A 13570-nucleotide genomic window follows, 5' to 3' on the forward strand; every position below is an offset into this window, starting at 1 on the left:
CTGTCAGCGGCGCATGAGTGCGCACCGTGCCGATGCAGCGGTGATTTAACCAGAGAAATTAAAAAAAATAAAAACAATGGGGGGGGGGGGGTGAAGAAAACAGAAAAATGTAAAAAAAAAAAAAAAGCGGAGGAGCGACAGCGGCGGAGCGCAGGAGGGTTCAAGGACTCGTCCTCCGCTCCCCGCCGGGCTGGCTCCGCTCCGCGGCAGCCGCGCATCCCGCCGGGCGCCCCGCCCGCTGCCTCCCCCCACCCAGGGCCAGCCAGGGGAGCCGCCGGAACGACCCCTGGCCCCGGGGTTGCTGCCACCCCCCCATTCCCCAGTGTCCCCCTGGGTGCCTGCGTCCCGGCTGCAGGAATACCCTTTTCCCAGACAAACCGAAAAAAAAAAAAAAAGAAGGAAAAAGCCGCCGAGCAAACTTTCAGGCGATGCGCTCCCAACTCGCTCCCTAAATACCGCCCCCCAGCCCCCGGTCAGCGGCCCCTGAGAGCCCCGCTCCCGGCCCCCAGGTGCGCTCACGGCCCGGCGGGGACAGCTGCGTGGCCCCTCAAGGGTGACAGCGGTGCCCCTGGGAGCGGGGCGGGGGGCTGAGCCCGTCGGGCAGCGGCAGCGCCGGGCACCGCGCACCTTCTCCCGCAATCGCCCGTGCGCGCCCGCAGGGACCCCGCGTGTGCTGCGGGTTTGCGTTCCAGAGTCACGGCGAAAGCGCCAACATCCCCAGGATTTGGGGTGTCACGTGCTCCTCTCGTTTTCCTATTCTGCCAAATATCGACCCACACTCACGGGCCGAGGCGGCGGCTCCCAGCGCCCGCGGCGCGACCCGCGGAGGAGCAGCCGCCACCGCCGCCGCGCTTCCCCGCGGGCGCTGGCGAGCAATGGACGCGTCCTTCCCGCGAAGTTTTCACGGATGGGGACGGGACTAGCCGTGACCTGGATACGCCGGCCGGTGTATTGGACACCCGCCCCGCTACCCCCTGCGCCGCTGCTCGCCCCGCGCAAGGCTCCGCGCTACACTCACTCACCTCCCCTACGACATGGTGGCGCGGCGGGGGGAGGAGGCGCGGCCCCCGGCTACTGGCAGCGAACCATCCGGGATCCCGCACCGCCACCCAGGGTAAAAAAAAAAAAAAAAAAAAAAAAAAAAAAAGTACGCGGAGGAAGCACCGGGAGCGCGGCCGGGCGGCGGGAGGGAGCTGCGGCGGTGGCAGGCGGTGGGGTGCCTGCGGCGCGGCTCGGCTCGGCTCGGCGGACAGCTCCCACCATGGACGCCTAGGTGGGTGGGTGTTCCCGCGGGTCACACCCTCGCCCGCCGGCGGAGGGGAACGGGGGGTGGATCCAGCACCGGTGGCGGAGGAAGGGAGATTTTGGGGGTGGGGGAGAAGAGAAGAGGGGGTGGAGAAGGAGAGAGAGAGACACCCTCCAAAAAAAAAAAAAAAAAATCAAAAAACAAACCCGAAAAAAAAAAAATAAACTTATGTCATTCCAGGTAAAACTCCCATCTGCGCCACCAAGGAAGAGGAGGGAGGAGAGTGGCGAGGGTGTAAACTTTTTCCTCCCCCCCCCCGCCCCCTCCGGTGCCGCCCGGCCCCTCGCAGCGCCCGGCGGCTGCGGCGCCCCCACCGCCCCCTCCCGCACCGCCCGCCCCGGCGGCTCCCGGCGGCTCCCGGCGCCGCGGGGTTTCTCACGCACGGAGCCCGCCGCCGCCGCCGCCGCGGTTCCTGGTTCGCGGAGCCGCCGGAGGAAGGGAAGGAGGGCGGGCGGCGGGGGAGGAGGAGTGTCTCCCCGTGCCCTTCCCCAGGCGGAGCGTCTCTCCCGGCCCTGGCGGCGGCGGCGGCGGCGGCGGAACACCCCTCCCCTCCCCGCTCCGACCGCCCCGCTCGGCCCCCGGGCGGGCTGCGGGGAGCGGAGCGCCCCTGAACGGGATTGCGGGAGGAGGCTGCGCCCCCCCGCCGGGCCTGCGCCTTCCATCCTCCTGTCCCCGCCGCTGCCAGGCGGGGGGAGCCGGTCCCCGCTGCCCCCCGGCGTGCCCTTGGGTCCCGGGGTACGGGCAAGGAGCAGGAGCATCCGCGCCGCACTCGCGGGGCTGCGGTGGGGCAAACCCGCCCCGATTCCAGACATTAACAGAAAAATCGGTGCCAACAGCGATGCTGGTTTTAAATTAATATTTCACATGTGGCTAAGGTCTTTTAGAACTGATTATGTTTGAGTTCAGGGCATTAAATGTCTCTTCATTTAAACATCTTTAGGAAAAAATTAGGCATTGGAGGAAGGAGAAAGTTGGCCCTATTCTAGTAGCCTCGATGCAAGTCTTTAAACGTGGGAAAGGGCTGCTCGCCGGGAATTTTACCTGTGCCGAAGTCTGTAGGATTGGGGCGTTGGAAAAGGCGATATTTTATCGGCTGTTGTTTGCATCCGTCAAAGTTTGTGGGTAACTTGATAAATGTTAAACGGGGAAGCAGAAAGTGCTGGTGAGGCCAGACGCGGCGATAACGGCACATTCAATAGCTTAATTTCACAATTAGTTTACTGTATTATTGGAAACAAATCATATTTCACTGTGCCTACACTAGTGCTCTATTTTTAGCCATAATGTAGCTAAAAAGGAGGAACCTACTGAGATGTATTATAACATTGAATATGAACAATTCTCTTCTCTCTCTTTTTACTCATTTCGTGTCATACATCTGGTTTGGAATACAGCTCATTTATTAATCGGACAGAACTACCGCAGATGGGCTGGAGGCTGCAATTCCAAGGCAGAGAAAAGTTCCATGCAAGTCTGCAAGGAACCTGGCATGTCACAGCCATGCAAAAAGCACCCAACCACATAGTCTGCTCTCCCAATAACTGGCATAGCCAAAACAACTATTTTTTATTAATTTATAATTACAGTGTATTGGGCTCTTTAGTTGTTTTTCAGGGCAAAGTCGTAAATGAAAAAGGCATCTGAAATGCTGGGATGTAGCCTCAGTCTTTGTGTTGCATCATATTTTTTTATTGTATTTTTAAGAACAAAAAGCAGATAGAAAATAAAATTGAGGGAATATACCAATCTGCCTTATACTGCCTTAGTACCAAACATTTGATCCCCTCCCTTTCCCCTGTGATACAGACAGAGATGGCTGCTGGAAGAATAAAGCACCTTTCACAGTATGTGCAAGATGCTCACAGATTTTCCACAAATTCTGTAGAAACCTCATTTGTTTTCTGCTTGTGGTTCACAGGAGCACTTAGCTTTTTAGTGGTTGACACTATATCTATTTTTAGCAGCATTTTAACAGCTGTCACTAACAAATACGGTCCCATCTTGAACAAGGAGGGGAGTTTATCTGTTTTATTTTAAAAAAATCAAACTCTGTAATTGTCAGATTATAAAATGCAATTTGGATCTTTATCTGTGAAGAGAAAAGGCTATCTTTTCTCATTATGCCAATTCCATGGGGGAAAAAAAAGGGGGAGAGGGATCTGTAGTGGGCTTGATAAAGTAACGAAAGGGTGCTGCAAGGTTCGGAAATAATGTTATTCAAAGGCATACAAATGTATATATAGCACATTTCAGATTTGGTTAAAAGTGGTCCTGTTTTACTGCCTTCTGCAGCTGTGTTGCGATGGGGAAGCCGCAAAGAGTCGAGTCATAGTTTTCCAAGTAGGTCAAGAGGAGCAGTGCGGACACCTCCAATGAGCAATTCTCTTCCCTCATATTAGGTTTTATTAGAGGTTAACTCATGTCAGACATATGACACTGAAAGCAGCAGACAGACAAGTGTAAGGCACTCTGTAGCAGATGTCATCTCTGTTCCTAAAGGTAGGGGCAAATTTGCTATGGATAATGCATTACAAAACAAGATAATGCTGAAACTCAGCAAGTGTCAAATTGTACCTCCTCCCATGCTTGGAAAAGCGAGGGAATTGGTATTAGGGGCTGCAGGAGCCGTGATGTAGTGTAAAAGCAGCCTACTGTACTGTCTTACTTAGAGGTCATGTGCCCTATTTTGAGAACTGAACCAAAGCGGATGAAGTTTTGAGTCGGTTCCAACTAAGTCAGCTGGGCATTTCCCACTTCTCTCCAGCTCCAGCCCAGGAATGCAGGCAATCACATGGTCACACATATTATTCCTTTACGCGACATTACTCACCATAGATTTAATTTTTGTGCCATTTGGCTCATATGGGTTTGATTAGTTGAGATTTACACCTGGTCAGAAGTAGTTGTGTTTTGGGAAGACACTGGAAAAACATCAGGTGAGAGTTTACTTTCCCTGACCAGCAGGCGTGAGTCTTCCAAGAGAAGAGTCCACAGTCTTCTCCTACTTGCCAGTTAATTGTGTTGAATCTAATTTCCCAAGCCATGCTGAAAGTCTTTAGAATTCTTTACAAGGCTAAATGTAAGTAAGCATGTTTTCTGTATAGTATGTTTATGTTCTCTGAGATATCAATATTTTATCTATTTAGTCTAATTTTGAACAATTTTGTTTTCTAATTATAGATAAATCCTTTAGCTGAGCAACAGAACATGTTCCTTTTTAACCTGTATTCTTTCTTTTCTACCTGTATTTTTTCTTTTTTTTAATGCTCTTTAATGGCCCTGTTGTAACTGCAGTTGAACCACATCTAAGTATAGTACAATTGCATTTCTAATGCACAGTGGCATTAGCAACCACTTGCTTGTGTAAAGGGCCACGGCGCTCTTTTAAAAACACCTATTTCCAATACATTTCAAATCACAGTTTTTATTGACTATTAGCACCGATAGTTTCATCTGCTTCAAAATAAAAACATCTCACAAGGAATCGCTTGTTGTGGATAATAGGTCTTGCAGACCGTGGTAGGACAAACAAAGCATAAGGAATGATACATGGGCACTACTTTGTATTTTCTGAAGCTTTAATATTGCCACATATGTTTACATTGTTTATAGTCAGCTTCTTTCTTGTTTACTCTTGCACTATTACTTGTAAGAAAATGCAATTTGTAAAAAAATTGTAACTGCCACAGAATGCAGCCTTATCTCGATATTAATGAATTCCCAAGCAATAAAAGGTAGTGGCAGCTAATTGTATCTTAATATTTATCTACTACCTACTGGCGTTTTTACAGTATCAAATGGTAACTTATGCCATAATCTGATAAAAATTTTGTAGTAACCATAATAGTACTGCACCTATGCCAAAAACCCAGACACAGTGCTTAACAGCAGTAAAAAGAGCAAATAGCACCCTCCAGCACTTAATAAACATATCAAATGCAAATTGGAGGAAATTATTTAATCAGTCTATAGGCTAGTTAATTTTGATGATTATTCACAGTTCTAGTAGCAATACTTTAAGTGTGGAATAAGTTAGTACCGAAATTGTCATGACACCAAGGTCATAAACAGAATTTGAAACTTGCTGCTTAGAGGAAATGATCTTCCTGATTGAATGAAGGTGCAGCTTTAAAGCTCCTACAGCAAAAGGAGAATTCTTATGTAATTTTCCAGATTCTTCTATAGCCCTGAAATTGCCTGCTCTCAGATATTATGCAATGAGAGATGGTTTGGTATTAACCTGCATGATCATACTCATATTGAGACTTGAAAAACCTTTGTTTTCTAAATTTTTAAAAATCTGTATTTCCTGGAGAAGAGCGATTTCAGCTGAACCCTCCCCAAAGCGTACAGTGAAGAATGGACTGAGGAGAGCAACGCTGTGAAGCTGAGAGAATGAGCAAGAAGCATGTGCAAGACAGAAAAGGAAAAAAAAATCTATTGATTTTGGTGGAAGTTGCACTGCTTTCCTAAATAGATGTATTTTGTTGATTTTGTTTATATATTAAATGCTCGTTTCCTATGTAGGCTATGATCCAGCTCAAGGAGCTCATTCAGTGTGTCCCCTGGGCGCACACTGGGCAATTGATCCTGCACAACATGGAGAGTTGGTCCTTATCAGATGCATGTTGATTTACACAGATTTGGTTAAGAAAGGAACATATTTGTCACAAGGAACCATAAGTCAGTGTTCTGAGGATGTGTCCTGGCTTTGGAGATCAAGGTCACACCAGAATTTGTCTGGCCTAGACTAAACAGCTGGTAATGAAAAGTCATGCATTCCAGCATTTTCCCACCAGTACTTGGCCCACAAGCCAGGGTGACAGAAATTTTGACACGTTGGGAGCGTCTGTCCCTAATGGCCCCAAACATGTGCAAATACACAGCATGATTCACAGGTGGGAGTAGATATCCTCACCAGCCCTATTGCCTGGCTATGGTTCATTCTCTTTTGGTTTAAGTGAGAGTCACTCAGCTTGGCTTCCACAAAGGGTGCTGTCTCTGTCAGCGCTTGTGCAGTCCTGGCACCTGCAGCATCCAAGTACCACACGGGTCCATTTCTTCTGAGCTCTGGAAAGAGGAGCAGCACTATCACCATTTTATAGGCAGGGAGTGGAGGAGCAAAGAGATTGCAGGATTTATTTCAGGCCACTAAGAAGGTTACAAAGTACAAAGCTCAGTAGTTCCCAAATCACAGATCACTGCCTTCCATTGCAGGACCAGATTTCCTTTTCAGCCGCGGCCTTCACAAGAATGCTGCCTGAGCATGAGTGATGTAGAGTTAAAACACTTTTGGTTGTTTTGGACTGGGGAAGGAAAACATGCCGTGCTCTGTTTGAATGGATTCAGTATTGAAGTGAATTTTAGAAGCCCCATATTGTTGGGGTTTTTACTCTATGGATTATCAGCAGCCACTGAAGATTGATGTTACCTTCCTTGCCTGCTTCAATGAACCTGGTTGGAATAGTCACATTCCATGAATGTGCAAGAATTTCTGGCATGAATTCTTGTACATGCACATTTGCATTTTGGCTTCTGTGCATGCTGTTCATGCACTCACCACTTTAAACTCTGCTTTTCATGAGTAATTCTGACAAAAAAATTAATTCCTTCATATATACACATAAAGCAAGTACGTAAGAGGCCAAACAAAAGTAATTTCATAAGTTTTTTCTTTATTTATTCATTTTACATTCCATTCTCAGTCCTGGCTAGACAGTCACAGAGTAGAAATTATGTACCCCTCTCAAGATTTCAAAAGGAAGACCAGCCAGGACTCAAAGGAAATCGTTCAAGAGCCAAAGCTGGTCCAGGGCAGGACTCACGGAGGGTTTAGCAAACAAGAATTTCTCCTGGCATGGTTCATTTATGTCCTCTATGCATGACTTAAAATTGAAAACATGAGCCTATCAGAAATCTTTTGTATTCAACAGCTGCATGGAAGACATGACTACTTCCAAATGTAAGAGCAGGTATTGATCCTTTTAATCTGGGTACTTTAGTCCTGCTCTAGGCAGACGACACCTGTCCCTGTGATGCTAGTCCTGCAAGACTTTTCAAGTCCTAACCATTACTCTTTTCTATAAGAGGAGTGCATAAGACAACTGGAAGGAAGCACAGCACAGTTAAGGAACGAGGGGTGCTGAGCTGTATTTGCATTATTTACATTACTTTTATATAACCACACCAATAGTGATTGTAACATGATTTACACTATCAGGAGAGAAAGAATTAGACTTTCTTTTACTGGGAATCATTAAAACAATGAATACATAAAGTAGGCAGTACACTGCCTGCACATTTTTCTTTCAGAGCTTGTACTGAAGGGTGTCTAAGCAAGTGCTTCCTTGTAAATCCATTGCGGAGAGCAAATGAATCCCAGAGACTGTCGCTCCTTGTTGATCGTCAGTGGGTGTAGATGCAGTAGATGTAAAGGTCTATGACTCACTGAGCTAGCTAAGGTGAAACCAGATGAGAGGAGATAATTGCACCATTATAAAAAGAATTATAACAGTTTGATTACAGAAAAAAAAAAAGTCTTCTAATGGTGCCGTAACTCTTGGGAACTAAAATATGCGATGGGACCGAAAGTGAGGAATTCACGTCAAGGAATAGCAAAATGTCCCTTTTAATTGATCCATTTTAATCAGACATGTCAAAAAGATGATTTCAAGGATTGAAGGTGTAATTGGTCAAAACAGCCTAAGGTACTTCCCCATGCCAGTTCTGATTACCATAAAAAAGAAGAGTAATCAAAGAGAAAAATTGACAAGGGTGAGAAAGATATGAATCCAGAGATTACTGGAATACTTCATGAAAGAGATGATGCAACCTCCTGCCTTATGCATGAAAATACATACTGAGTTAAAAAATTCCCCATCTAGTTGGATAATCTGTAAATTGAAGAGTGAAAGGGAGGGGCTGCAGGTAATCCAGACTGATATGAGAAATTCTAATACTTAGGGTGATACGAAGAATGCATTTCCTTTTGACAGACAGTGAAGGGTTATTTGGTGTCACAAAGCCCAGAAAGCATGTATATAAAATGGAGAAAGTATCTGAGCAATTAAGAACAAAAAGGAAATGTGGTGTAAATTAATGGGCATCTATGACCTTTATAGAGTACATGGAACACTTGGCAGGATGGTTTTCATACCAGTAATGACATTATAAGCTGACTACGATTTAAGCTGCAAAGGCGGAACAAAGAAGACAATAAACATTTGAAGCTCACTAACAAAAGCCGGTCATTTTCTCTTTCTGTTTGGGTCTGTGTGGAGGTTCTAGTAGTGGTGCATACTGAGGTGAGTAGCAATACTTGGGGAAGTACCAAGATTTGAAGCATTCCTTTGATAATTTCCTGCTAGCTCGGTGTGAGTTCGCAGCTTCAGGGGTGCAGATTGGTGGGAAGAAACTGGCAGCAGTTTTTGAGTATCACTTTAGGGGTTGTAACAGAGGGGCAACATTCACAGCTCTTACCCCAAAAGTTTATTTCCATGAAGGTGATTCAGAATTGGCAAAGACATATCAGTTCTCAGGTGGGAAGGGAACTTTATATGGCTCACATGAAGTGAGAAGGGTGTTTCTTATAACATGCCTTCACAGCCAACATTTGATTTGAGGCTCTCCAACACTATGTCCCAGTGGCCTTAGTAAAGAATAAGACATGACACTCCACTCTTGTTATGGATCAGTAGAGAGAGTAGTTCAAAGAAACCTCAGCTGGAGGTGACAGATAAGAGTCCATCAAATTCAGTCCATCCTCCTTTGCCTCTGCTTCCCCAGCTCCCTGCACCTCTGCAATAGCTGAAAGGGAGAGACTCAGACTTGCATGTTACAAATCTTATCCAAAGCACATCTGTAAATGACAGCCTCTGCCTTCAAGTGTGCTCAATGCTTACTCCTTGCTCCCTGCAGCGGTAGCCACATAATGATGCTACTTCAGAGCTTGCTAGAACAGAATATTAAATATTATTCCAGATATTGATGTGCATCATCACTATTTTTACTTGTTTGATTTAAAGTTAATAATATTCTGACATACCCCTGGTTCAGGTGAATGGATATATTTTTTTAATGGGCTTTCTATAAGAAAAAAACCAGGAGATTTTCCCCACAGCTAATGCTCACAGATGGAAATGAGCACTGTTCAAAATGGTGCTCACCACAGGAAAAGCATTGATAAGGCATCGACAGAGGCAATTGAATGCATCGCAGAAGTTACTGTCAGGCAACAACACATCCTCACAGAGCAAGGAAGCTTGTGCATTGATCCCATTAGGGGCCTTCTGCTTTCAGGGCAGTGCCACATCTGGAAACAAGAAGCTGCACCTTCTTAGGATGATGAAAAAACAAAGGGGCATTTTGGGATTGTGCTACTGAGCAGACGGATGGGGTTTCAGTTAGACTGGAAGCTATAAGGTAAATCCCACTGCTCTGGTGGGATAGGTTTTGGGGTGCATTATGGGGACAGGCAGTGACCAGACAAATGGGTGGCCCAGAGGATAAGGAGAGTCTGCTTCTCTGGATTTTCCTGTTAATATCAGTGTGGGTCCATTTGCATTCACTGTGAGCATTCATTTCTGAACAACCTATGCACAGCTGTACTGTGGATCCTCAACTCTGATTTGGGGCTGATGTATTTCAGGGTGTCTCACTCTCACCCTCACTCAGTGTGACAGATAAGTTCTGTCAGCTGAAGTGGTCCAGCCAAAAGCCATAGCCCTAGGAAGGGGGCTACAGTGGTTTTAGCCCTTCCCCGCATACCATGGGTTAAGTACTTCTCTGACATGGTGTGAAGTGGTTTCACTCAGCTCTTAGGTTGCCGGTGGCTCTGGGTGTGTTGTCGCAGGCTGGCAGGATTTCCTGAGCAGTGCAGGGGATTTCTGCTCAGGAGAATGTTTGACTGATGATGTGTTTGCAACTTCTTTGGGAATGTCCCCTCATGTGAGCGCCTTGCACCCGAGAGGCTGCAAATCTTACCCTGGCTCAGTGCTTGGCAGGTTTTCGCTGTGGTTTTCTGCCTCATCTTTAATAATACGGTCAAGTGAAACAGCCGTGTGCAAATATGTATATAAATATATATATATATATGCACATTTAGACTGTAGCCACTCTAAAAGCAAGTAAAACAAGCTAGAGTACATACATTACAGAAATGCGTATCGGTTTATTTTACAGGCTATGTTAACTCATGAGGAGCCACACTTTGGTCCCTAACCTGGTTTCATCCCTCTCCTGGTTTCTGGAGGAAGATTAACTGTCTCTACATTGCTCTTTTTCATGCAACGTGCATATGCAAAGTTTGTTATCTTTGTTGTAGGGATATTCTGTTAAGAGCAAGAAGAGGGAAAAAAAAAGTTGGAAAGACTGCTGTCATTTGCAATGTAGGCAGGGAAATGGTTTTAAGCCAACAATTAACACAGATGGAATAACTGACCTGAGGCTGGGTAATGCACACTGTTTCTGAAATAAAGCCCAAATTTTCCCAGAAGAAGCCAAAGAACTGTGCAGAAGTCACCTGGGTTTACCCACATCTCTAAGTACTGAAGCTAACGTAGGTGATAAACAATGACTTGTTAAGAGCTTCAGATTGCAAGAAAGGGGAACCCCACAAAATCCAAACCCCGCACAGACAGAAAGATACGGAACTCTAATTTTTCCATCAGCTATATGTTATATTTGGTCAAAAAGCACACAACCACACATGCATAGCTAAGCAGAAGATACACATGCAGACCTGTCTAGGTGCTTACATTACTGAATTTGTTACATGTCTATGTAATACCATGCAGACACACAACAAAATAGGTGGAGATAAATGTGGGGACAGAAAATCCGACCCAGAGTACATGTTTTAGATAAACAAATTTTTTTTTTTGCTTTTTGTTCAGTATTCTAACAGGCATGGTACTGCTTTGGCATGTCATAGCATAGATTAGCAATAGAAAAAATAGTTACTTTGTAAATTATTAGAATTTTCATTTTCTGCTGCTGATTTTAGCCTTTATTTTTTTGCACATCATTCTATGTTCGGTAAAAGTTTAGTATGTCCCTATAAATACAATGCTACATAGTAATTTTTAATATTTTAAACATTATATTTCATTGGAGTTCCCTCTTTAGAAGAAGTATTTGTTTCTTTGAGAGGCAGTCTCAATAGCATGTGGCAGATTACTTTAATAAAACAAAGCGAGATCAATATCGTGGAAGCAGGATTAAATATCTTTAAGAAGATGCTCACATCCTAACCCTTTGTATGTGGCTTCATATTTTGAAGTGGAGAGATAAATAAGGAGAATCACATAATATGATTCCCCTATTCACTTGTATTCAGGAAGGTAAAGATTGCTTGAAATACGCATGATGAAGCTGGATTTTTCAAAAATAAAGTAGAAGAGATTATTCAGTGAGCCCAAGAAAGCAGTCTTCCTGAAGGAGACAACCAAGAGGCTGCAGGTGATGTAAACAGATTATATTTCTTGGAGATTAAAGTGAGGTTTCTGACATTTGAGAGACTCTATTAAAAAATGCACTGTGCTCACTATCATCTGTGGACAGTATTGATTGCTGAGCTGTTTACTTGTAAAAGGAATTCTTTCTGGTCAAGTGATGCAGGTTTAGGAAAGGAATGACCTCTGCAGGACGAGGGGGCGTACAATTATAAATCATACCAAATGCGATTGAAACTCTCCCACTGGCAAGAGAGAAAATCAAATTAAAGCAAATATTGTATTAAAGGAGTTTCAGTGGATGCCTTGGAGAGCTCTGATTTTCATGTAAATGCTCATTTAGACTGAAGTTTACTGCCTCCTCAGAATAATGGCAAAGAAAAGAAAAGCGTATTTAATTGGAAAGGAAGGGAATGCCAAGGAAACAGATGAATTGCAACTCGCTTTCTAGATTTTTTCCTGCAGATCTAGTGGCTATGATAGCTCACTGTCTTAAATTGTTTGAAGGAAAACAGTAATTGAACTTCAATCCATATAATTCAGGGAATCTTGCTTTTCTTTCTTTCTTTCTTTTTTTTTTTTTTTTAATCTTTTTCACATCTTCTAGATTATTGCAGCTTTAGCTAATTTTCCTGTCAGGTCCTTTTGCATGTCCTTGTGGGAATTGCCTAGTGATTGACAGCTTTGATCTGGAAATTGTTGCAGCTAAACTGCTACAATTCATATGGAGAGAACTGCCAAATAATTTGACAGATAGATGCCAAGGAATGACGTATGAAGATCTGTCAGACAAAGTTTATTGGAGGAACCATCCTTTGAGTTTGCTTCTGGTGGGCTACAAAGAGCTGGCAACACTCTTGTTCTGCAGAAACAAAGTGCTGGGATGGGCTATGGCTGCCATAATTAAATCCCTACAAAATCATCACCAGTAATCAAAAATTCAGGATTTTTCAGTGACGGCACCAGCTCACAGGCAAACAGTTTTGTGCCTGAAAGAGTGTGAAATTGATGTAAAATATTTCCGGAAATGAGATTTTTAATAAGAAACCCGGGAGTAAATAAGGTCATTTTATCTGAGCACTGCATGAATCTAAGGGAAATCAAACATACTGTATTTCTGCTTTCTTTTTTTCTTTTCTTTTTTTTTTTTTTTTTTGGTATTTGCACACAAAAAAATACCCCAAAAGTTATAGAGATTTACCCTAACCATAAGAATCAACACAGCTATAAATGTCATGGTAGGCTATCAGGCAACTGAGACAACACATGTTCAAACCTAACTGAGTAAACATATTTTATTTGCATTCAAGCTAATGCCTTGAAACTGGAGTTAACCTCGCAGTGCTAAACTCAGGGCAGGTGCAAGGCCATTTCCCTAATCCAACAAATTGAGATGTCGACGGTGCAGCCTGAACTATTCAGTTCCTAAACCTTTTGTTGCCTTTGTCTGTGTGCGTGGAGATTTAACACAGCGGGGTATTGAAAATCTCATCAAGTTCAACAGAGTAAACCTTTAAAAGAGCTTTTCATCATTAAACGTTTCCATATTCTATAATGTGCAAGGTAACACGATTGTACTTTGAGGAGGATTTAAGCAGGAGAAAGTGTCCTGGTGCCTGAAGCTGGCAATGTGCTAATTAAGATGCACAGAAGAAAATTTAAGGGAGTAAGTTTTAGGAGGGAAGGAAGGAAGGAGGCCATCCCTTGCAGAAAGATGTGACGCTCCAGCTGCTGAGCCCAATCACCGGGGAGCAGGAATGAATAAACAGGAAGAGGCAGGAAAGAAGAAGTCATTTAATTGTGGGCTGGAGAA

At 44.3% G+C, this 13570-nt stretch overlaps 1 protein-coding gene across 1 annotated transcript; it reads left to right on the forward strand.

Annotated features, from left to right (window-relative positions):
* Positions 1-13: 13 nt before the first annotated feature.
* Positions 14-2206, forward strand: LOC116444742 (nascent polypeptide-associated complex subunit alpha, muscle-specific form-like). Its single transcript, XM_032110416.1, has 3 exons — positions 14-40; positions 491-1114; positions 1487-2206. Exons 1-3 carry the CDS (start codon positions 14-16, stop codon positions 2204-2206), a joined length of 1371 nt encoding a protein of 456 aa, XP_031966307.1.
* The last annotated feature ends 11364 nt before the right edge of the window (positions 2207-13570 follow it).

This window comes from Corvus moneduloides, chromosome 5, assembly GCF_009650955.1.
Source record: "Corvus moneduloides isolate bCorMon1 chromosome 5, bCorMon1.pri, whole genome shotgun sequence".
NCBI lineage: Eukaryota > Metazoa > Chordata > Aves > Passeriformes > Corvidae > Corvus > Corvus moneduloides.

What these genes read in the sequence shown, in the direction of transcription:
- LOC116444742 (XM_032110416.1), top strand. Translation starts at nt 14, where the DNA reads ATGAGTGCGCACCGTGCCGATGCAGCG. An exon ending in CGCACCGTGCCGATGCAGCG is followed by an intron (nt 41 to 490) that starts GTGATTTAACCA and finishes GGCCCCTGAGAG; the next exon opens with CCCCGCTCCCGGCCCCCAGG. An exon ending in ATCCCGCACCGCCACCCAGG is followed by an intron (nt 1,115 to 1,486) that starts GTAAAAAAAAAA and finishes ATGTCATTCCAG; the next exon opens with GTAAAACTCCCATCTGCGCC.